The sequence below is a fragment of the Carcharhinus amblyrhynchos genome, chromosome 11, assembly GCF_965287045.1.
Source record: "Carcharhinus amblyrhynchos chromosome 11, sCarAmb.v2.hapA, whole genome shotgun sequence".
Taxonomy (NCBI): Eukaryota; Metazoa; Chordata; class Chondrichthyes; order Carcharhiniformes; family Carcharhinidae; genus Carcharhinus; species Carcharhinus amblyrhynchos.
In genome coordinates, this window is record NC_137334.1 from 57551300 (window position 1) to 57577903 (window position 26604).

At 41.0% G+C, this 26604-nt stretch overlaps 1 protein-coding gene across 2 annotated transcripts in view; it reads right to left on the minus strand.

The window, feature by feature from the left end:
• kcnh7b (potassium channel, voltage gated eag related subfamily H, member 7b) overlaps positions 1-26604 on the minus strand; it is a 435683-nt gene that overhangs the window by 218655 nt on the left and 190424 nt on the right. For both annotated transcript variants that reach the window (XM_080199170.1, XM_080199168.1), the window contains exon 3: positions 2006-2158. In XM_080199170.1, the coding sequence (XP_080055296.1) occupies positions 2006-2158 (153 nt within the window). The remainder of the gene's footprint in view (positions 1-2005; positions 2159-26604) is intronic.

Genomic DNA, 26604 nt, shown 5'->3' on the forward strand with positions numbered 1-26604 from the left:
TCTACATTCTTTCTAGCAAAATGGAATGACTTCACACTTCTCTGCACTCAATTTCAGGCAATACTTGTCCACTTATATTGTGCCAACTTGACTATGTCCCTTTGAAGTTCTACACTATCCTCCTTACACTTCACAATGCTTGCACATTTTATTTCATCCACACAATTTGAAATTGTGCCCTGTACACCAAGGTCAAGGTCATGAATATATATCCAGAAGAGCAGTGGTCCCAACACTGATCCATGAAGAACCCATTATAAACTTTACTCCGATCCAAAAAAACAACTATTACCTACCCTACTACACTCTGTTTCCTGTCATTCAGTCAGTTTCGTATTCATATTGCTAATGTCCCTTTATTCTATGAGTTCTAATTTTCCTCACAAGTCTTTTGTGCAGCACTTTATCAAATGCCTTTTGGAAGTCTATATCATTGAAATCAAAGAAACCCTACAGAGCAAAAAGAGGTCATTTGGCCCATCGAGTCTTCATCAACCACAATCCCACCCAGACTGTCCCCCCATATATCCTTACATATTTATTCGCTAATCCCTCTAAACTACGCATCTCGGGACACTGAGGGGCAATCTTAGCACAGCCAATCAACCTAACCCGCACATCTTTGGACTGTGGGAGGAGACTGGAGCACCCAGAGGAAACCCACGTGGACATGAGGAGAATATGCAAACTCCACATAGACAGTGACCCAAGCTGGGAATCAAACCCAGGTCTCTGGAGCTATGAAGCAGCACTGCTAACCATTATGCTATCATGCTGCCCCTATATATACACCACTTCAACAATGTTACCCTCATCAACGCTCTCTGCCACGTCACCCCAATCTCTAGCAAATGACCATAATTTTCCCTGAACAAATCCACATAGCCTTTACTTAAATAACCTACATTCGCCCTAGTGACTATTCATTTTATCCAATATTATTGTTTCTGGAAGCTTTCCCACTACCAAAGTTTAATTGACTGGCCTGAAGTTGCTGGGCTTGGCTTTATACTACTTTTTGAGTAAGGGTGTAAAACTTGCAATTCTCCAGTCCTCTGTTACCATATTTGAGTCTAAGGAAGATTGGAAACCTTTCGGCCAGTGTCTTTTCAAATTTCATTCTCACTTCCCTCAAATCATCCAGTCCTGATGCCTAATTAACTTTAAGTACGGTCAGTCCAATACCTTCTCCCTATCAATTTTGTTTTAGAGATAAATGTTGGCCATTGGGGAATAACACCCATGCCATTCTTCAGATAGTATCAGTGGGTTATCTTTGTGCCCCTGATGGTCAAATGGGGCCTTTGTTTAAAGTCTCATCCAATAGACAATGCCTCAAATAGGCAGCACCTGAACCCATAACTTTCTGATTCATTGGGTGGGTGTTCCTGGCCCTGACTCCAACAGGCATCATTGTGGGTGGGATGAGAAGATCTGGGGAGCTTTTTAAAGTCAGTAGCTCTCCCAATTTTCCCATCCTGCCTGTGACAGCGCCTGCCACTGACAGAGCTGGAAAATGTCAGTCACTGGGGAGAGCACTGTGTGCCAGAACTGTTTATCAGCTTCTGAAATGGCCTGATAAATAAAGACACAGGTTGGAATTCTCCAGTTGTTCATACCAGCGGAATCTTATGGTCCCACTCACGGCACATTTTTGTAGTCAATGGGAATTCCATGTGTAGATGGAAGACAGAGTAAAGGCCTTCTATGATCGAGAAGTCAGCTGGACTCACATTTTAATAATAAAGTGCTTGCAGGCTGAGAGCACTCATTTAAATTTCATCCAGCAAGTGTTAGTGTTGTTAGGAAATGAGTGGAGATAACTTAGAAAGAAAAATAAAACTGTCAAAGACAACAAATTGCTTCATCCAGTTCTGTTACAGAGACAAACAGTGACCGGCAAAAACAGGCAGAAAAAGTCACCTTAGCAATATGTTTCTGCTTGATACGTTTCTATTGTCTGATGTTCAAGTTCAGTAAAAGGCAAAATTAAAGGGACACTTACGTGAGTCTTTGACTGGTGACATGTGATTTAAGCTGTCTGGAGACAGCAAGCATTTCTCTTCATCCACAAATTCGAAGTTTATAATGAACATTATGACCACCCCTTCTTCATTTTTCACAGGAATTATATGGGTGTTACACAAAAATGTTGATCCTAAATAATAAAAAGGAAAAAAGAGGGTTAATTTCTCTGAGAAAGACTAAATAAAATCTATGGCTGAAGATGAAAAACAACGGAAAAAATTCAGACTGGCCTCCATTTTTAGCTCATGATTGATAGGTTATGTTTCCCTAACTAGTCTCCTCATTAGGAAAGTGGTTAAGAACTGTTCATGATAGAAACATAACTTAAACATTAAAGCGTGCACATGCAAATCTTTCAGCAACAATTATAAACTGTTTTCTTAGAAATATGAATTTTGACATATTTTCTCATGGTTTTACAAAGTCTTATCCCTGTTACACTGAGACCTTGCTCATGCACATCCACCTTTGAAATGTGTGGTGAGAATCACATTGATTTGCATGCCTGACTGGTGTGTACTAGTCTTAGTGATCTTCATGCTCATTGTGAATTTCAGAGCTATGCCTGAAGAACATATTCATGTGGCTTATATTATCAAAATGTAACAGAGTGTTTGTATAGTCATCTCTTGTTTCAGAGTTCACCACTTTTTACTCAAATGTCAATAATTTGCGAGTTCTCCATTAGAGTTATGTGTACTTTCCAAAGTGGCATACAGCATATCTTTGTTTGGGATTTGAGAGGAAGTAGAGGATTGTTACTGTCCATAAGACTTGCTCACATTTAGTCACTGGCCATTGAAAAGTGTCACAAGCTCATAGATCACAGGATTTTCATTTTGTACAGTGTTGCCTATACAATCAGATATTTAATGGCAGTCTTGTTATTTTAACTTTCTTATCATTTCATTAATCCACATGGGTGCATATTTACTTTACATTCTCTAACACCATCAATATAATTGACAGTAAATTAATGCCTTTCAGGAAAGCCAGTACTATTATTTATTTCAACAAAATAGTACTATTTCCTCTTAAAGAGAGAGAATCTTTAAGTCAAGGTCATGCTATATCTGCACTAGCCTGTATAGCTATACATTTGCAACATGGACTTTGCTATAAAGGTTACATGAAAATTCGGTTCCATTTGAAGCACAGTTATACTGTTGCCCCACAGAGCCAGGGACCCAAGTTCGATTCCAGCCTCGGGTGACTGCCTGTGTGGAATTTGCACGTTCTCCCCGTGTCCACGTGGGTTTGCTTTTGGGGCGGGGGGGGGGGCTGCGGTGCGGTGGGGGGGGTGATCCAGTTTCCTCTCACAATCCAAAGATGTACAGATTAGGTGTATTGGCCATGCTAAATTGCCCTTTAATGTTCAAAGATGTGTAAGGTAGGGGTAAAGTTGTGGGATTACGGTGATAGGGTGGGTAGCGGTCCTGGGTAAGATGCTCTGTTGGGTCGGTGCAGACTCGATGGGCCAACTGGCCTCCATCTGCATTGTGGGGATTCTATAATCTATGATCTACAAGCCACAAGGATATTTGTCTCTTCCAATCTGTTAACTTTGTAAATGAGTGACAAATAGTTGCTGCAACAAGTCTACCATTATAGTACATACAGAGAATTCAGCACCTTTAATGTCCAACTGGCAATTCAAATCAACAAGAAAATATTTCTCAGGCAATTATGGATGGACAAAAAAACACTGGCCTTTCCAACAAGGCCCATGTCCTGAAAATGAATTAAATAAAAAGATTTCAGTTTAAGTCATGTGAATTATTTATATATACCTGCCATTGGTATATGACTGCTTGTCTCCAATTGGCACTGAAACAGGATGAAATTGATGCCACTGTTCTACCTGTATAGATGTCACATTATAATAGGCAGGATTTACTGGCTGTTCTCGCTGGTGGGATCTTCTGATCCTGCTGTTGGTGAGTGACCCCTCTGCCATGGATTCCCCGGAGGACCAGGAGATCCCTCCGCTGGCCAGTGGTAGGCTACCTGTGCTAGCCAGTGGTGGGCTACCTCTGCTGCCGCAAAACACATCATGAACGAGACACAGAAAATCCCACACCAGAGATTACGTTGATAAATTCTCAGCTTTATTCTAATGGTTTATGCAGTTATCGGAACTATTTGATTACCCTTTAACACATGAGGACTATTCTATTTCATTTTAAAATGTGATGGATCACACACATCAGAAAATGAAAAAGATAGGGCTGAATGTTCAAACCCTTCCTGCCATTGGGACCTTCCTGTCCCATCCAAGACGAACCTCCCATGGCGGGTTCCCTGCGGGGTAGCTGACTAGCCACATAAATGGCCATTGACATTGGCAAGACCAAAAGATCCCACAAGTGGCCAATGACAAGTCACACATCACTGGACAACCAGCCACAGGAGAAGGGCTGTATAAACCCCACCATGATCTTTTCCCACAAAGTATTTTGCAAAAATTTGTTTTGTTACAATAGGTACAGATAGAAATCGAATTGATTACAAACTTGTTATTTGGCCATTCGGTAAAACAAAGATATTGGGGAGTTATTATATTGACCCACACAGTTCATGAACATTTAAGGCTTCATCCATAGGCTGAGCTGAGTTAGCTCATCTTAGCTGAGGTATTGGTGATTGCAATATAAATAGCTTCAGAAAAAGGAAATCTTGGGTCTATAGAGTTGTTACTCATGTGTCATCTAATGTTCAGCACCTTGATGTGTCAGAGATAGTTGTGATGCATGTCTGTTAAATCTAGGCAATACAATCAGCCATTTTTGAATAAATGGGGGAAAATTTTCAATAGCCCCCAAAAAGTTGCCTGGTGATAGTGATGCATGATTAATAGTAAGTGGGTAGTAAGAGGCAGGATGGATCATATTTGGGGCAAAGAGGATGACATATGTCTAGAGGTGCAGGGAAAGCCTAGAATGTTCAATGAGTACTTTGTATTGGTGTTTACTAAGGAAGAAGAAATTGACAAAGTATCTGCAGAAGTAGAAAAAGTAGAAGAGTGAATATTGATAGGTTGTACTAGAAAAGCTGATTATGCTTAGAATGGATAACTCAGCTGGTCCAGATGGCTTGCATCCTAGCTTGGTATGGGAAGTGGGAGACAGCAGAATGTTTCTATTATCTTCCAGAGTAATGGGGGAGGTCCAAGAGGATTGGAAAATGACAAATGTAATACCCTTATTTGAGAAAGGGTGTAACTACAGGTTGATATTGAATACAAAAGTAAGGAAGTTATGCTGAACCTTCATAATGTTCTGTTTAGGCCATAACATCCAATTCTGGTCACCACACTTTAGGAAGGTTGTGAGTGTCCTTGAGAGGATACAGCAGCACTTTACAGTTCTAGGACTGTGAGGTTTCAGTAACAGGGATAGCTTGCAGAAGGAGAGATTGTTCTCTTTGGAGCAAAGGAGATTGAGGGAGATTTGTTAGAGGTGAACAAAATGATGACGGGTTGAGATGAGGTAGACAAAGAAACGTTGCTCTCGTTAACTGATCATACAAAGGTAAAAGGGGACAGATTTAAGACTTTGGGGAATCCATGCATGGGGATATAAGGAAGAATTTTTTTACTTATCAAGTCCCGATGACAATGAAACTCATTGTTAATGAAGTGATGCAAGTGAAGACAATCAATGATATCAGTAGGAAGTTGGATGGGCTCTTGAGGGAAACAAATTTGCAGAACCACAGTGATAGGATGGGGAAATGGGACTGATTGGGTTGCTATACAAGACTAGTGGACTTGATGGACCAATGGTCTCCCATTGTATTCCATTAACTTGAATTAATGATAAAACTTTGCTATTAAATCTGATACAGGCAGCATACAAACTTTGTGTTGCCTACTATCTTAAATGATTATAGTTCATTAAGCAGGACTAAATATGCTGTTGAGTGGTTGCAGACGATCCAAGTTTGTATGAGGCTGACATGTCTTGAGGCCAAACCGCAACTCTTCAAGGGAGGGTCTGGCTGGAGCAGATGTTTGAAGTAGCTGAGGAAGAGAGTCTGACCAATGAGGAGAATGACTAATGGTGCAACAGGGGAGAAAGTGAGTTCCCAGACTATCAGATGCCAAGACAGCTACACAATATGCCACACTTCCCTCTCTCTTGCAGATCATGGGACACATAACTGGAGGCACCAGTACTGTGTCAGGCATGGCTGCATTTCCTTACACCTGCTGTGACGGACAGTACTTGCCATTAGCAGAAAGGTCATCACCACTCATCACTTGGCTTACAAATTGAAAATGGTGTAAGCATGCACTCGTGCTTTCAATCATACTCCCTCATAATAACACTACTTTTGTGCCTTTCCCCTTTCAAATACCCAAGAATTGAAACCTGTTTGAACTACAGTAGATAAGTAAGGGATAAAAAAAGGAAGATGGTGATGAACAAGAAACACAATTACCCTCTTTCATACATGCCACAAGTTCAGGAGCTGACACTGTGTGTATTTTTAAAGGATAGCTTTGAGGTGGAACCTGCATGTGGTGCGATATTGGGCATGAGAATATGCAATCTAAGCCGAAAACAAGGTTCGTGCAAATGCCAATTCCCCAGAAGGCCAAGCCATGAGTTCTGCTGTGGAAGACACAAATGAGAATCTCAATAAGGGAGGCTGACAATCCTGCCTGCTGCGGGTTGCTGATTGATGTTACAGTCTGGCTACTATGCAAACCTCCCAGCATATGTTCCTGCTGCCCGGTCTAACATCCCAGCCAAATTGGCATCCAGGATGGTCCATTACAGAAGCATGCGTGCGTGACACAGATGCCCATTATGGCACCTATAACACCCAAATAATAGACTCCAAGGATGTCAAATTTGCAGCGTATAAATCTAAAATGCTGTCGATATGTTAATGGCACTCCTATTAGTTCTGTGCCAGTCTCATTCAAATCAATAATGTTTGCTCTCTAAGGTAAGGTGCTCAGTAATGCTCAAGAGCACATCATTGCTAAAAGTGAACAGCTCACAGATTACTGTAATTGTTTCAGTAAGAACTTCATTTGTGCAGCACAAAGCTATTTTCAAAATCAATTATGTCAGCCTGAGCTTTCATTCTCCTTCCAAAACTTGTGCTTAGTTAAGAATTTTAGCTTCAAGCTGTGGGTTAATTCTTCAAACACAATTACATATCATTGGGCACTAAAAGCTTAGAAGATCATAATCCTGAATTACATTTTGTTTGTTCAACGAGTGCTGGTACTGACTGGGTATGTAAATAAAACCAGAGAGAGAAAATAAATGCAGTTACTGAAGCAGAACATTTTTATCTTCAGTGCTTCATACAAGGGCATAAGCTTTATCTCTTGTTATCTAACATAAAACAACAAATGGAAAAAGATGTTTGAACCTTAGGGTCACTTTTTTAAAATTCATTTATGGGATATGGGTTTCGCTGGCTAGGCCATTATTTATTGTTCATTCCTAGTTACCCTTAAGAAGGTGGTTTCTTGAACTGCTGCAGTTGCTGTAATGTAGGTAGGTATACCCACTATGCTATTAAGGAGGGAATTCCAGGATTTTGTTCCAGCGACAGTAAAATAACAGCAATATATTTCCATGTCAGAACGGTGAGTAGCTTGAAGGGGAACTCCCAGGTTGTGGTGTTCCCATGTATTTGCTGCCCTTGACCTTATGGGTGAAGAGAGAAATGTAGCATATTCACCCTTTTCCCACCTCTCCACTGACAGTAACAAGCTGAATTTCTGAAATGGAGTGTTTTAACTCCCCGGGCGCTGTCCTCAAACAGGCTGGCAAGCAAATACACACACACACACACACACACACACACACACACACACACACACACACACACACACACACACACACACACACACACACAAGGAAAGAGGTAACATGCACTTGGTTTAGGGCAGGGGACTGTCTCGGAGAGAAAAAGATGATGCCATTTTGGTTATCTCATAGGCTGGGTAATCCAGGCTAATATTTTGCAGACAAGGGTTCAATTCCCACCATGGCAGCTAGTGATATTTAAATGAATGAATCTCCAGTGTAAAGCTAGTTTCAGTAATGTGACCATGAAGCTATCATCAATTGTTGTAAAAAATCATCTCATTGGTCCCAGATTGCCTCAGTGGACTGCTTGTGTGGATTGAGGCATTTCCTATCACAAGCCAGTTTTTATCACATGAACAACAATATCAATGTTGTAATTCATCACACAATGGAGTGTCTCATCAACATTCCAACTATGATTAGCTTCCAAGGTGTCTTTATTTGAAATTACATCTTTTTGAGGATAGCAGTTTGGCACCTATAATCATTTTAAATCTCAACTGAAATGGCAAGGGGTAATCAATCAACACTGGTAAAGGCCATTTGCATTTTAAGTAATCTTCTAGAGATGTGTTCAGACATGTCAGTATAGAAAGCACAAAATAAATCACCTGACTCCCTGGATTCTATTTGTCAATGGAAACTGTCTATTCAGCATGCTGTCTTTTAGAAGTAAGGTGTCCACCTTTCTAATACATTTTATGGGCATATGATGTGACCATGACACACGCTAAATACTTACATCTGTCAAAAATAATTAAAATCTTGGTAGTTACCACTCATATTCCCTGCATTCCACAACTTCTTAAATTCATCATGTGTATGTGTACCAGAGGCCTGGAATGTGGGAAAGGAAGGAAGGCAGGAAGAAAGGAAAACAGAAAGGAAGGAAGGAGGGAAGGAAGGAAGGAAGGAAAAAAGGAAGGACAGAGGGTAGGCAGTAGGAAGGAAGGAAGGAAGGCAGTAGGAAGGAAGGAAGGGAGGGCAGGAAGGAAGGAAGGCAGACAGGAAGGAAAGAAGGAAGGAAGGAAGGAAGGACAGACGGTAGGCAGTAGGAAGGAAGGCAGACAGGAAGGAAGGGAGAAAGGAAGGCAGTAGGATGGAAGGAAGGAAGGAGGGCAGGAAGGAAGGAAGGCAGGAAAGAAGGAGGGCAGGAAAGAAGGAGGGCAGGAAGGAAAGAAAGAAGAAAAGCAAAGGAGAAACATGAAGCAAGAAAACTGGGAAGAAGAAGTTTTAAAATTGTAATAAATATTGTAATATAATTTGTAATAGATACAAAGTATTGGATGTCTGGGATTCTGTGGCCTCCCTGCAGCATCTTTCTCATGGCAGGAGTTGGTATTCTGTTGGCTGGTGGCAGGATCTTCTGGTTCCACCACTGTAAATGGGATTTCCCATTAACTCCATCCCATGCCACCAGGAAATCTGTGGAGGGGATGCACAGTCAGAGGGACCAGAAGATTCCACCGGTTCAAACAGCCAGAATGTTCTGGCCCACGTGTAAGAGCAAAGTATTGCGGATACGGGAAATGTGAAATGTAAACAGGAGATGCTGGATACTGTTAGCAGATCTGGCAGCATCTTTTGGGAGAGAATGTTTTGAGTTAATGACCTTTCAGGGCTATGATGCTGCCAGGTCTGCATATCCTGTTTTCGTTATATCAGATCATATGTAAATCAAGGATTAGGTTGTCAGTTTTTAATTCTGGAGCTCGAGTTAAGGTCGAGCTGTTGGGCTGAGAGTCTTTTCTCTCTGGTTTTATAAAGATCCTATACTAAAATGACCCTAGTTACTCTTAATAGTACCCCTTTCGTGGTGAATACAGATAGACAGTACTTGCAGTTAAAATATGTTATTTTCTGCCTTTCAGTTGGCTTTGTGCTAAGTGGTACTAGTGAAAAAGTGCTGCATTTTAATTGGATTTGCTTCTGAATTGACTCAATTTGCATAATTTACCTATGAGCTCTTGTAAGTTTTGTATCCAATGTCACCAGGTCTTATCATGTATCCTGTTAAGACAATACTTCACTAGAAATATTGATTAAACACACATTGTAGTAATATTGTGTCAAGCACTGACATACTCAACCATTGAAAAATGTGCTTGTGGGGCATCAGCAATGAAACAGGTTCTCCTTGTGGGCCCTGTTACAATGCCATAGCTTAATAATATGTGCAATAGAGTTGATTTAAGTCAAAGAATATTAGCATCTCTTTTGCTGTGGATACCATCCCTTTACTTATATCCACAATGAATTGACATTTAATCTGACATTTGATCTGATCACTGTATAAGAATGAATAGAATTGATTAGAGATTGTGCTAAATTTGTCTATGCCACAATTAATGGCATGTGCATACATCTAGTATTTTGTACAATGGACAACAGAATTAGCATATTGGTCATTGTGATAAATCACATCAATTCAGTGCCTGAGTGTATGTTTAATTGTATTTGAATTTACAGATATTATGAATAATATGCCACATTGTGCACACCAAACCTTAAGAGTTATGAATTTATTAAAATTAATTTTGTAGTTATTTCATTAAAACTGCACAGAATATCTAACTCAATAATCTGCTCAATTTATATTTATAAGGCGAGTTTAAAAAATCTTGAATTAATTTGTAATCAGCATATTGCATATTATGCACTGTTTCCCTAAATAGGTTGACATATATATTTAATATAGATTAAAATGTTACTAATTTGCATATTATAGACAAACAAGATTAACAGGAGGAAATAAAAGAAATCCACACCTTCATGAGACTACAATAAGTTATTCTAGATGGCAGCTAACTGATTAAAATGCACATTTTGCTCAGGCAACCAGAAATAAACAATTAAAATGGATTAATTTTCCTGTCAGTTATGTTAGTTTACATCAAGGTTTTAGACAACAAATGAAATATGACTAAATAATTGACTCTATCAAATTGGTATTTAAATCAGTTGTCCAAATTCTGATTAAAACAAAATGCATTTCTTATTTACTGTCATTTCTATAATATGCTTTTCAATCTGTTGAACAATTTGTCTTCTATAATGATACATTCTTCATAATTCATGTCATGACACCAACTGCGCGCACAAGTAGCACAGGCTTTCTACTCCACTAAGTGGGTTCAGTGGCAAGATTGTTTCACCTCAAAAAGATTCCATGAGGTACAAAGTAAAGGTTGTATTCATCACCCCTCCCACATTGACAGTGCTCTATTAGGAAGAAGATGGTGACTAGGAAATCTGTTCATTTGACACCAAATGTCATTTTGCAAGCTTTTATAGACCCCAAAGCCTAATGGCAATGATAAGACTCCTTAGTTAATTGCAAAAAGCGGACATCATGCCACACAACTTATCTTGGAAAACAGAATAACAGGATGTTATCCCGTTGTCTTGACTGAAATATGGTCACAAAACACATTTTGGATTGTTTTCCTTTTGATCTTTTTTAACTGTGAAACCTACATAAAGCTGAGAGATTAGCTTTAAAGCAACCTGTATTATTCCCAGCAAATCAACTCCAACAATGATAAGGACAAAATATGGTGGGAAATGGAAATCACAAAGTACACACATTCGCACGGTGAATTGTTTAATTGCATTGCGCTGCTTAGCAAAACCCTAAGTGTCAGGAAAAATGCCAACACTAGTAGTGATGGTACAATACTGCTTTAAATTTTATTAAAGTTATATTGTACAATAATTAGAATAGAATGAAAAAGGATAGAAGCCCATACAGCCCATCCAGCTTGCACCAACAACAATCCCAAATAGATCTTACCAACCCAGCCCCCGCTTCCTGCCTGTAACCCCATGTATTTACTCTGCTAATCCCCTGACATTAGGGGGGAAATTAGCATCGCCAATCCAACCTAACCTGCACACCTTTGAAGTACGGGGGGAAGCTGGAGCACACGGACGAAACCTACGCAGACAGGGGAGAACATGCAAACTCCACACTGACAGCAACCTGAGGCTGGAATTGAATCTGGGTCCCTGGTCTGTGTGGCAGCAGCGCTAACCACTGTGCCACCCACTAATTCTCATGTCTAAGCTGCCAAAAGTTTATAGGTCTGGGATTTACTCAGCATTTGTACCAGATACACAGGGAAGTTAAAAAAAATTATATGGCTTAAAATATGGCAGAAGTTTTGTCACCAGTGTGTAACTACAATTCATTCAAATTTCCTCAATCATTTATGGATGCCCATTAAATCTTACAACCAATCGAAATTCAGGCCATAAATTGCTCAACTGCAAGTATTCTCCAATATGCTTCATTCAGCGGTTGAGGGCAAGGGTCTCTTAACATTGTGAAATTCTCAGGCACAGCATGAAAACCACTTTTCTGCCTTTTTCAATGCAATCTTTCATTTTTTTTAGACCTGTTCTGATTACACTTCTTTTAATGCATTTTTCTGACGAAGTAACATTAAAAATTGAATAACTTCCTAATTTGCATGTTCTGAAACATTTCGTGCCTTCTGTTCATTAACGATTTTAAATGAATTGAATCCTTAAATTTAAAGTACAATGAAAGAATATACAGGCGTAAGTTCAGTGATTGCTTGTACCCCGATTGAACTAGTTTATACCGATCTCCGATAGCTTATTCTCATTCCCAACCAGATTGGACACTGAACATGGACATTTTTCAACATCAGTAAACAGACATTGCCCTGTCCAGTATGGGAATTGAAGCAGGCAGCAGGTGGACCATGGAAAGAAAAGTCCATTGATCTCAGGTGGGATTTTACAGTTTTGGAATAAGCAAGGCCACAAAATCCCACCCAGGGGGTAAGATTTGGACTGCAACTTCTGAGTTATGTCCACAGAGGAAACTCCAATGCTTTAACTACTTTCATCACAGTCTAGTAGAAGATTTCCCTATTTTTAGTATTTTATTTCACAAATTGTATTTCAGCTGGAAAAGAGAATACCTTCGAGCTTTAACCACACATTCTATTTTTCAAACCTCTTTTTATTCTTTAATATTAAGTAACTATTTGACAATGTTAATTATTGGTGAAGCTATTTTTTCAGTGACTTGCTTAAAAAATACATCTCAACAAATTGATATTCAATATTTCTCTAACATTGGTAATGTATGAGATAAAATTAAAATGTTTGTCTTCAAATATACAACTGTTTCACTTGAAATACTATACACTTATGTACCTCAGCACTTAAAAAACTTCTATGTTGTGAGTAGCATTCCTTCTCTGATCCCTTCAGGATAAAGCCAAAGTTACTAACTTCAACTCGATTTTTTGGAACTGAAAATTGAGGCCAAGGCCCAGCGTTTCACTACTGATGCAGATAGCTTAAGTCAGGAAATTTCCAATCTCACCAGACCACCTCAAGAAAAAGTGGCGGGATGGGAGGTGGTTTGGGTGCCACATACAGTCATACTTACCAACTCTAGAAAATAGCGTGTAGGCAGCCAAGGACGCAGACAGGTGTCAAGGTGGACTGATTCAAAGTTCTGCCACAGTTCTTTGCCCTTGCTTGACATATCCTCATTTATCACTCAAATCCTGTAGACCCTTATACATTCCATGCCAACTCATGCCCTCACCAGTCACCCCTACCAACTCATAGCTCTTTATATCCCCCATGCCAACTCACCAAATATTCAATCTGGGCAAACCTCAAGAGCCATGTGGATATGAAACAAAATACAGTTCTAAAAATCTAATATAGATTTCACTAGACAGACTTGATTGTTAAAAACAAAATTCATGAAAGCCCATTCTAAGCTTTTTAAAATACGAAGTGCTTTATCTCTTGTAAAACAATGAACTTCTGTTCCCACCCCACATCACAGGCAGCTAATCCTTTAATAGGCTCTTTAACCTATCAAACAAACTGTGAGCTAAGGATCCTGCTGTGAGTTTATTGTAACTTTTAGAGGTCAGTCAAACGTTTGGAAAGAGCCCTTGGCCTGTTAGTGAATAGATGGCTAAATTGGTGAATTGGTGAGGTGGGTGAGTGAGTGAAGTAGGTAGGTGGATGAGGTAGGTAAAGTGGGTGAGGTGGATGGATGTGTGAGTGGGCAGGTGTAGGAGTGGGTAGTTGGGTTAGGGGGATGGTCAGGTGGTTGTGGTTAGTTGGGTCAGATTAGAGGCATAGTCAGGTGATTGGAGTGGTAATTAGATAGCTGGTGGTAGAGAAAATGCTGGAAAATCTCAGCAGGTTTGGCAGCATCTGTAAGGAGAGAAAAGAGCTGGTGTTTCAGGGCGAGGTGACCCTTTATCAAAGCTAAAAGGCAAAGAAAGTGGGAATTACTAATACTGCAGGGTGAGGGAATTAAAGATGAATCATAGTCACAGAAACCAGGGGAAAAGGCTGCTAATGGCTACCCATAGGAAGAATAAAGGGTGTGAATGGCCAAACAGCAGAGAAGCTAAAATGAGAGGGTAAGCTGTGACAGATGAAGGTGTTATGACAGGGGTGGGGGGGAATGGATGGGACAGAAATAAAATTTAGAAAAGGGGGAGCAAAGGGAGAGAAAAGGTAAGAGAAGGGGGATAATGGACCAGGAAGAGTTGGGGGGAGAAGAAAAATGAAGAAAGACAATAAAGATAAAAGGTAGAGAACAGTAAAAAAAATTAAATAACATAGAATGAAAACACAGGGGTTGAGGTGGGGTAGAACTAATCATCTGAAGTTGTTGAATTCGATGTTGAGACAGGAATGCTGTAAAGTGTCTAGCTGGAAGATGAGGTGATGTTGAGCTTCACTGGAACATTGCAACAATCCAAGGACAAGACATGTGGGCATGGCAGCAGGATTGTTTGTTGAAATGGCAAGCAACCGGAAGGTCAGGGTCCTGACTGCGCACAGACCGAAGGTGCTCAGCGAAGTGCTCAGTCTCCACTTGGTCTTTCCGATATAGAGGAGGCCACATTGGGAAAAGCGAATGCAATACACCAAATTGAAAGAGGTGCAAGTGAATGAATGTTTTGGACCTTAGATGGTAAGCATAAAAGAGGTAAAGGGATAGGTGTTACACCTTCTGCGATTGCATGGGAAGGTGCCATGAGTGACGGGAGGAGTGTTGGGTATAATGGAGGAGTGGACTCGGTTATCACAGAGGGAATGTCTTTGCGGAATGCTGACAGAGGGGGTATGGGAATCCACGGTTGAGGAAAAAGGAGCACATATTAGAAAGTGGCATCATCGGAACAAATGCGACAGATGTGAAGGAATTGAGGGAAAGGGATGGAGTCCTTACAGGATGTAGGGTGTGAAGAGATGTAGTCCAGATAGCTGTGGGAGTCAGTGGGCTTGTAATGGATATTAGTAGATATCCATTGCTGGAAGTGGAGACAGAAAGATCAAGGAAGGGAAGGAAGTATCTGAGATGGACCAGGTGAAGGTGATGGAGGGGTGGAAACTAGAAGCGAAGTTGATGAATTTTTCAAGGTGAACAAGAGTATGAAGTGGCGCCAAAATAATCATCAATGTACTGGTAAAGGAGTTGTGGGAGGAGACCTGGGTAGGCCTGGAACAAGGAATGTTCTACATACCCTGCAAAAAGACAAGCGTAGCTAGGACCCATGTGGGTACCCATTACTACTCCTTTGATTTGGAGAAAGTGGGATAAGTTAAAGGAGTTGTTGGGAGATAGAATGAGTTCAGCCAGCCAGAGGAGAGTAGTGGTAGATAGGAATTGTTTAGGCCTCTTTTCAAGAGAAAAGGGAAGAGTTCTCAGGCCATCCTGGTGTGGGATGGAGGTGTAGAGAGATTGCACATCTATGGTAAATAGGAGTCAGTTAGGGCTGTGAACTGGAAGTTGTCAATATGACACAGGGAATCAGAGGAATCCCAGTTGTAAGTGGGGAGGGAATTGACCAGGGGAGTGAGGATGGAGACTTCACTTTGCTTCTCCTTTTCTAAATTTTACCTCTGTCCAATTCATTACCCCCATCCCCCAATGTCTTCATCTGTCATAGCTTATCTTACTTTAGCTTCTCTGCTATTTGGCTATTCACACCCTTTATTTTCTCTGTGGACAGCCATTAGTGGCCTTTTTCCCTGAATTCTGTGGCTAAGTCTCATCTTTCATTCCCTCCCCCTGCAGTATAAATATCTTCCACTTTCTATGCCTTTTAACTTTGACAAAGAGTCATGTGGACTTGAAACTGGTTGGGAGACTGGCTGGGATTTTCCAGCATTTTCTCTTTTGGTTTTGGATTCCAGCATCCGCAGTAATTTGCTTTTATCCAGGTTGTTGGGTAGTTAGGTACAAAGAACAAAGAACAACCCAGCATGGGAAACAGGCCCTTCGGCCCAATGAGCCCACACCACCGCATCCTCCTACACCTACCCTGCCCTGCGTGTATGCGAGTGGAACCCCTAACTTAGCCAGATTCAGGGGAGAATAGTGTCAATTTGGTATACCAATCAGCCTAAGAGCACATCTTTGGGGTGTGGGAGGAAACCGGAGCGCCCGGAGGAAACCCACGCAACCACAGGGAGAATGCGCAAACTCCCACAGACACAGGCCCAGATCCATGTATCTGCACAGCTAGCAGTGATAGTCACTGAGCTGTTGCGGCGCCCGTCTGCTGGTCCAGGATTAAGCATACACAATGACACGAAGTACTAGGCCACTCCCGGAACCTCCAAGAGCAGCCCACGCACGACCCACCGTGTGCATGCCCCTTGTTTGACAACAAGGTGGACCGCCACCTGCGGAATAAAAAGACAAAAACGTTAACATATAAGTTTGCATTTCCGGTGTCTCCCGAGGCTCTGACCCTATTTAATACTCCCTACTATAACCCTCCATCCTTGTTTCGCTCATGTGTCTATCTAAGTAAACCTTAAACAAGTCCAACGTGCCTGCCTCCACCACCCTACCCGGTAGCGCGTTCCATACCCATACCCCAGGTGGTCTGGGGTTAGTCAATTCTGGTTGGGTGGGGTAGTTGGGTGTGTAATTGGGCGGTTGGGGGGGGTAGTCAGGTTGTTGGGAAGCTAGTAGGGTAGTAATCAGGTAATTGGCGTGGTTAGTTGTGAAGTTATCCAACTGTTAGACCAGGTATTAAACTTTCTAACATTTTGTGGGTAAGTGCCTTATAGCGAGACCGAGAGTACACTTTAAGCTCATGGTCAGAGACATTCATAGAGGGCATCAGTCGATCAGAAATTTAAACATTCTGGGCAATCCCCTCATATATTCAGCATCAGGACTTCCAGGGGATCCAGATACATCTCTTCCACCTATGTTCAGTCATCGATGATCCAGAGACCAGCAGGTTTGGGCCACAGTTTCTTGTTGTGCTTTGCTGCAACAGAATGGATTACAAGACCATTTTAGAAGGCAGTTAGAGGCAACCATGTTGTTGTGGGTCTGCAGCCATACGTAGGCCATATCAGCTTAGGGTGGTGGATTTCCTTTCTTGAAGGCTAACCAGAGTGAACCAGATGGGTTTTTACAACACATGGGTTTATGGTTACCATTACTGAAATAATTTTCATTTGTTGCATTTAAATTCCTCAGCTGCTGTGATGGAATTTGAACTCATCTCTCTTCATTAGTCCAGGCTTCTGGATTACCAACCCAATGACATAACCACTGTGCTACCATACTCAATTTCAAATCATGGACAGATGAACTGGGTTCTCATAAACACAATCAATCAATTGGCATCATCCTCTCGAACAAAAATGTAATCTGATCTTTACATCAGTGAAGGAATAAATTGCACTGATGACATTGGGAGCCTAAAACTGAGAAAACGTTCTATTTTCTGTCTTAAAGGTTCTCTATTTTAAGCACAAAAGCTTATTAGAAAAATAAATAGTTTATGTCCACCGAAGCACAGTCCTTCAATATAACTGAGTAAAATTATGTAAGTTTTGATTCATGCAATATTGATTAATTAATATTACAATGTAAATTTCACAGTTATAACAATACTCTTAAGACAAAGCATCTTGAATTACACTGCACTCTGTTAATATCAGGTGAGCCTTCTCACATGTTGTATTTCCATATCCTTCTTCACAAAGGACATTCTTGTAACCATTAAAATTTATATCATTTGCAGGATTGGTTTAACTGTTCTATCACTGACTTCCAGAGTCGTGTCTCTGACAAAGCTAGGTTGTGTTTCCTTTGGCAGCACCTTCTGTAATTAATAATTGACACTGCTTTCTCAAATTTATTTACAAAGTGACCATTAGATGATACAGGCCTTAAGGACACTGATTGAATAATGCAGCAGCTGTGACCAAATGGGAGGTCGGATGATTTAATCTATGTTTTTCCTGTAATGACTGCCTCCGTCTTGATTTTCCATTGCTTATTTATCGGAACTCAGCCAATGGTTTTAAACTGGGATATAGCTACCTGTGAAAAATCAGACTAGGAGTATTGAAAGCAAATCAAATGGTTAGGGTGATATCTTGGGTGGAATTCTCTAACGACCCTGCCAGTGGGTTCAATGGCAGGCAGTGAGTGGGGCCTGGGATGGGGTTTTGGCAGGATTTAAAGATGTATTATGCTGGCCTGAATTTCCTGTGGGATCATCTGTTGGTGCCCGCCATAGTGGATCGGGAAACCTGCTGGAGGCTGGCATGAAAATCATTTGCATCCTGCTAATGGGATATAGGTGAAGGACTGTCAAGAAACTTCCACTCACACCCAATTCTCCACAACACTATAGAGTAGGGAGGGCATTTACAGGTGGATCTTCCGTGTCCTGAAGGAGTTCCATCTTCCAGCCTCAGGATGTTCCTGGAGGTCCATCTGCTTCCCCAATAGCTTCGTCTGGCCTCAGAGCTCTCTCATCGATGTATCATCATTTTCAGGAGGTTCAGCTTCTTTCTGCAATATTGGGTCAGCGATGCTGAGTGCCTTTCCAATATGGTGCCCAGATACAATGGTGGATTGCATACCATCAGGCCTCCCTGCTATGGAATACAGTATAAAATGCCCAGGGCTCTATTTTACTATTTTGAATCTAAGTCCTTCAAACTGGCATTGGTTCAGATCCGACTTTTACACCTGTTCTCAGGCGACTCCTTCCCCCCAAATACACTCTGCCTGAAGAAAAGCAGCGATTCTAAATTGTATTGCAGAAGCCTGTGGGCATGACTTATTGCGCCCCAAAACTGCAAATCCAATCGGTGCCTCCAACTGCACATGCATAGAAAGAAAAAATAGAGAAATGCTCCCCGACCACATTGCTCCCAGGCTGGATAATGCGTCCCCTCTGCCCCCCCATAGACATTGCCCCATCCCCACATAACTGACCACCTTATCCCCGCCACGTTGACTGATCACAGGCCCCTTCCCCTTCCCATCCACCATCACACGCAGAGTGGCAGTGGATCCCGTCTTCCCTCTTCACTGATCATACACAGAGTGGCAGCAGACATCTCCCTACCCTCACCTCCCTGCCTCATGCACCAGAGAGCTATCTGACCTGCTGCCCGCTCCCTCCCCCACCACCAATCTGAGTCAGAGAGCCACCGGAAGCTTGGAATTTACCTCCTCAGAAGCTGGAGCACCCGAATCGGATCTTTGCGGACCATGTCTGTCTTGTGCCGAATCTGGTTGGGGGAACGCAGTGGTAAAGGGGGAAGTGCTGGCCCAGATGACCATTTTCAGCCCTTGGTAAAGGGGGAACTGGCATGGAGGTGGGTGTGGATTGCGCTACTCGCCTCACGCCCGACTTTGTCAAGTTTTTGCGCCCGAAAACAGGAGCAACTTGATGGTAAAATTGGGCCCCCATTGCATAATGAATGAGGTCGGGGTGAGAAATTTGGTGTGGTTTCCTGCTGGCTGCCACAATAGTAAATGCTCCACATTCCCGCTTCGACCACAAGACTTTGTCCCAGAAAGGAGAATTTCTCCTCTTTTCCTCTCATTGCAATTTATGCAACTATCTCTGAACTCAGGTCATGTGGATGCTCAAGTGAGCTCCCAAATTGTTTACAAGTCAACTTCATGCCACCAAAGAATTTCAGATTCTCTACCTGACTCTATCATCTTGTTGATTCCTGTCCTCTGTTCATAACAAAAACATGCCTCTTCTAATATCATCCATGCCATGCTCCCTGATCTTGACTGTTGCTGAAGTTCAGACCAAAGATCTTTCTTTATATTGAATTTCTCTTGGTCTTAGGCTTTTCTCTTCTGTTTTCGCCTCTGCTTCCACTTAATCATATCATCTTAAATTTCTCTTCTCTTGAGTATTTTCCTCCCAATCCCTACCCAATACATTATGATCTCTCTGACTTCCTATTCTCCTTCTGTCTGCCAGAGTTTAAATCCACCTTAAATAACTTGATAATTAGCTTGACATTCTCCGAAAGGCCTACCAAGCCACCCATCACCACTGCCTGAATATGAGCAGCAACATCATTCACCCAGCTCCTCTCTTACTAACATTTCAACCCAGCATATCCACTGGGGACTAATCGCACCAACCTCTTTCCCATCCTATGAAACCCTCCATTCACTTTACCAGCAGATGACCAACCACAGCCCCTGTCTGCATTTCCCTCAACATTCACTCACATAAAAGGCTCCAGCCATTCACCTATTGCACCAATGAAAGGGTTAAAAACAGTTTTCCACAACCGGTGCCTTACATCTGCCATTGTTGCAGTTTTATCTCTGTAACCATGACTGTGTTTTCCATTGCTATGCTTAATTTTCTTTTAGTAGATAAACTTATTAATATTATAAGACTGTGGCTGAAATTCAGTGCTGACATGAGCTGGTGAAGATGCCTGACATTATGTAGCAATCTCTCTCGATTCTGACGCAATCTTCTCCATTATTGACTCTGTTCCAGAGGTCCGTAAAGAAACTGTTAAAGAGAGGCAAACTAGAACTGTGTGTATTTTCAAAAAGCATAGAAGAATTAATATAAGTTTACAAAGCTCAATTCTCTTGATATGTCATTAGGATTAAATCGCAATGTTTTGATCGTTAAAGAAATATCTTTTTTTATGTGTTCAGCGGTTGAAAACAAAGCTGTATCAGCCAAACATTACCTGCCAGAAATGAAAGGCCAGCCATTTGTTTACTAAGGTAGCTCAGTTTACTAAGGTCTCAGTTTGTTTACTGAGGTCTCAGCTTTACAATGGGATGAATCCCAACAGAATGGTGCATCGTCATATTATCACACTGGCAAACCAAAGAGGGTGAACCTGACGAAGACCCTTGTAGAACTACATAATTAAAATGCAAGCGTAAGATCTCAAATGAAATCCAGTAAATTAGAGGTATTACTCAGTAAATAAATTTTATTACATGTGGGCATTAAATCACTAATTCATTCATTTTAGCTTTAAAATATCATGCAGAGGTGGTCACATTGGGAAATTTGACAGGTTGAAGGCTCACAATACATTTATTATCAGTGAGTGAGCTAAAAGCATCATGTAGGAGTTAAAATTCCACTGAACAAATTAATTCATTTGTGAAAATGGAAATAGTTTTTCCTCCTATCTCTTTGGCAATAGTTACATTTTTCCCTGAAGGAAAAATGGCATGGTTCCAGCCACCAGAGGGCTCTCAGAACTGCTCCAAGAAATCACCTCTCACACATCCATTTTGAAGAGAGTTGATGTAAATTGCCAGACAGAACAATGGTAAAGAGTTAATACAGCAGCACGATAAATATTGTCCTTACTTACAAGGAGAGGGCAGACCACATGACATTGCATTGACTAGTATATATATTAAACCAGGCACTCCTTGGGGTAAAAGCAGAGAGACGAATGGATTATGCTGCTGAGAGGCAGAGTGAAAACATTTGATAATGGCTTATCATTTGCCACATTGGAACTCCAGTTTTGCAATGTGACTACATACAGTAATTTTAACAGCATCGTTAAATTGCAGAAAACTAATTTTGACGAAACAAAGAAGCAAGTGAAATTAATAACAAAGGTTCAATTTCCTCTGAACACAGTTATAGCTTAGTAATTGATGTATCAGCATAAAATCTTGCCTGTGCTACTTTAACACACTCATTAACCTGTTTATTTGAATAGCTGCTACCATTGATAAGAATTCATGTGAAGGCATCAAATAGCACAACAGAGGACATTGAATCATTAGCTTATATTTGAATTGTTCAGAACCTTAATTTGGTTTGGGATTTCCTGGCAAGCTTTGAACTTGAACAAATGCAGAAACTAGAAGATTGAAAAGTTGTGGCTGGTGACTCAAATGCACCAAGTAGCATTTTGATTTCTGGATCGGGAGTGTCACACTGGACTAAAACTGACAGCTAAGCCCTCCCAGTTCTGATTTGATGCTGGGGCCTGTACCCTTTGGTTTCCATTGCTTTTTTGGCTCTCAAATCCAATATTTATCCTCATCCCTCAACTCTTGGAGGAAGGCTCCCCTATTTTATTCAAATGGGGCTAGGAATTCCCCATAAGGCTTTCCCACTCACTCCTGCATCCTCATCCACTGCCAATCCATCAAGTTAAATTGGACTTCTATATGGATTCAAATATAAGAAATATGTCATAAAGGAAAACTTTCCCTGGATGCTTTAGGTGCTAATGGATGTCCTAGGTGATGAAAATGGAATCTTCAGGTGAAATGCTTGTTTTGCTATCTTAGTAAAAGAGTTCAAACTTACTTTGACCAGGTGATTGCCTGATTGCCACTTGAATTGTCTGCTATCATCCATTAAGGAATATAGACTAGCATTTGACCTAAACTAGTGATAACTTGACCTAAAATAGTAATAACTATCATTATCATGAAAGAGGTAGTGTTGGGAAAGCTAATGGGGCTAAAAGTAGAAAAGTCTCCTAGCCCTGATGGAATGCATCCCAGGGTATTAAAAGAGATGGCAGGGGAAATAGCAGATGTACTAGTGGTAATTTACCAAAATTTGCTGGTCTCTGGGGTGATTCCTGCAGATTGGAACACAGCAAATGTGATGCCACTGTTTAAAAAAGGAGGTAAACAAAAGGCGGGTAACCGTAGGCTGGTTAGCTTCTGTAGTATGGAAAATGCTTGAATCTATCAGCAAGGAAGAAATAGCGAGACATCTGGATATAAATTGTCACATTGGAAAGACACAGCATGGGTTCATGATGGGCAGGCCATGTTTGAGTAATTTAGTGGAATTCTTTGAGAACATTACACACACAGTAGACAATGGGGGATCTGTGGATGTGGTTTTTCTGGGTTTCCAGAAGGCATTTGACAAGGTGCTGCACCTAAAGCTCTGCGTGAGATAAAGGTGCACAGTGTTATGGGTAATGTATTAGCATGGATAGAGGATTGGTTAACTACAGAAAGCAAAGAGTGGAAGTAAATGGATGTTTTTCTGATTGGTGATCGGTCGTGGTATGCCTCAGGGATCAGAGTTGGGGCACAATTATTTACAATTTACATAGATGATTCAGAGTTGGGGACCAAGTATAGTGTATAAAAATTCACACATGGCACTAAGATGAGTGGCAGAGCAAAGTCTGCAAAGGGATATAGATAGTCTAAGTGAGTGGGCAAGGGTCTGGCAGATGGAGTACCATGTTGGTAAATGTGAGGTCATCCATTTTGGTGGGAATAACAGCAAAATGGACTATTATTTAAATGATAAAAAAATTGCAGCATGCTGCTGTGCAGAGGGACCTGGGTGTCCTTGTACATAAATCACAAAAAGTTGGTTTGCAGGTGCAGCAGGTAATGAAGAAGGCAAATGGAATTTTGTTTTTCATTGCTAAAGGGATGGAGTTTAAAAGCAATGAAGTTATGTTGCAGCTGTAAAAGATGCTGGTGAGGCCATACCTAAAGTACTGTGTACAGTGTTAGTTTCCTCATTTGAGAAAGGGTATACTGGCACTGGAGGGGGTGCAGAGGAGATTCACTAGGTTGATTCCAGAATTGAGAGGGTTGGCTTATGAGGAGAGACTGAGTAGACTGGGGATATACTCATTGGAATTCAGAAGAATGGAAGAGATCTCTTAGAAACATATACGATTAAGAAGGGAATAGATAAGATAGAAACAGGGAGGTTGTTTCCACTGGCAGGTGAAACTAGAACTAGGGGGCATAGCCTAAACTAAGGGAGAGCAGATTTAGAGCTGAGTTGAGGAGAAATTTCTTCACACAAAGGCCTGTGAATCTGTGGAATTCCCTGGCCTGTGAAGCAGTTAAGAATACCTCATTGAATGTTTTTAAGGCAAGGATAGATAAATTTTAAAGGAATTAAGGGTTATGATGAGCGGGCAGTTAAGTGGAGCTGAGTCCACAAAAGGATCAGCCATGATCTTAACAAATGGCGGAGCAGGTTCGAGGGACCAGATGGCTTACTCCTACTCCTAGTTCTTATGTTCTTATTAAAGTATTCCTTTAAGATTGACCAGCTAATTGGGAGTAAAATATAATTGCCAAGGATTTTGGATAGTATATTTAAATGTATGTCACATTTTACTGATCATTGGAGGTTTGAAGAGGACTTTCAAAACACATTTGGAGGTTTTCTGGGACACCTTTTCAAGGTTTCGTCAACACTCTATCAACATTTATTTTGGAAATGATCACTCCCACCCCCCACCCATCCACCCCCCCCTTCCCGCAGCTCCCCCCACCCCCCGTCTTGACACCCCCACCATATTACTCAACCTTATTGGACACCTTATAAGGGTCACCAGGAAGAAAGAGAATGTCTGGTCATTGGCATTTTGCGAGGGAGGTGTCTCCCTTGGTCTGCCTGGGAGAAAGACATGTGGTCAGGTATATCACTGGCTGCTACTACAGGAGAGAAGGAGGGGTGGATTCCGTCTTCCCTTGGATAGAGGACATTCCTACTCCCAAAGTCCCCTCCGCCATTTCCAGCATTATGTCCAAGAACCAATAGGCCTTCATACCCAGCTCTTGATCCAATCTGAAATAAGGCTTGTCAGCCTCAATGGAAATGGGTGTGTGGAACTTACATATACTGTTGTGCAAATATGTGTGATTAACCAGCACTTCAGCACTAAGCTTTCAGGTGTCTCTGTCTTTTAGAGCTTCAGGTAAGATTAAATTATGATCATCAGCAATTAACAAAATTGCATGCTTAAAACCAGATGTTCAAGCAGCCTTATAAATACCGTATTGGTTTTTACCCTTTGGCCAAAATAAATCCTGAAAGTTTCTTGTTGCTTAATGACTAATATCCAATGCTGTTTGTGTTGTGTATGTTGGGGGTACTTTACATTAAGTTGATTTATTAGTGTACAAGTAGGCTATTTTCACAGTAATTGCAATGCAGTTTCTGTGAAAATCCCCTAGTTGCCACACTCCGGTACCTGTTCAGGTACACTGAGGGAGAATTTAGCCAATGCACCTAACCAGCACATCTTTTGAACTGTGGGAGAAAACTGGAGCACCCAGAGGAAACCCATGCAGACACAAGGAGTATGTGCAGACTCTGCACGGACAGTGATCCAAACCAGGAGCTGAACCCTTGTCCCTGATGCGATGAGATAGCAGTGCTAACCACTGTGCTACCATGTCACGGTTTAAGTGCATCAGAGAGTATGTGTTGCATTGATCAGTGGAATGAACTGATTTTGTTTTAATTACGCTGTCAAGCACTTAAGAAATGATTGCTAGCTTTGCCATATTTCAAATACCGATTATTATTCTAAATGGACTTGCAGTTGTAGTTGTCAGACAATAAGCTGAAATAATAACAGGTTTTCTTTGCTGGCTACAGTGATCCAGCAGCAAAGTACTCCACAGTGTTTGCACTATTACCATTAGCATTATTATTCCGATAAATTGAGAAAAAAAATTAAAATAAGAAAATAAAAGAAGTGGAGTGAAAGAAGTTTCAAACATTTGAAAGAATAGTTGGCACTGATTTATCTGGCAAGTTTTTAGCATTTTTCTCTTTTCAACAGCAAGTTTTTTGTACAATAAAATTAGGTAAAGTATTCTGAACATATTAAACAAGCAACTTTGCCTGTTGAAGAACCAGAGGGGAGATGAGGAGAATGTATTTTTAAGCAGTGGGTTTCCATGATGTTAAACATCATTCAGTATCACAGGACACAGGCGGAGAAGTATCACCTCATTTTCTGCAGTGAGTTCTTTGACTGCTGAGACCCATTTTGGCTGGGAACGAGCAAATGCGGATTGAACAGTGGATTCTGAGGCACTGGATAGAGATTCTACATTTTTCAACTAAGACATACTCTGGTGATGTATACATTCAGCCAAATGGGGCTCATGATAGGAGCTAATTTCATGGATGGTTTTTGCCTAGGCTTTCCTTTTTGAGCAAATTGTTTAAATTATTTTGCACTGTTTCAGAGTTGTTTTAAGTGGTCTTCATATCACCTTTGCTATCCAGCACAAACATTAATATTTCAGTTGTAGTGTGCCAGAGAAGATTTTCTTTACTGTGTCACCTTAAAAAGGTAATGGAGGCAATCCAAAAATGACAAAAGGGAACCAGATATGTTCTTAAAAAGAAACACGTTGCGGGGCTAGTAGGAAAGAGTAAGAGGATAGAATTTGTTCTTTCAAATAGCTAGCAGAGGCACAATGGACCAAAATGGCTTCCATCAGTGCAGTATCATTCTATGATCCACACTGAATTCATACTCTTGGCAGAATTCCAGTCTTTTGGCCTATGTTACAGCCTCAAAGACTCAACTAAATATTTTCTGTTGTACAATTTCACACAAACCTCACATTTTGATTTCATTATGACAGTACACCCACATTAGTAACACAATA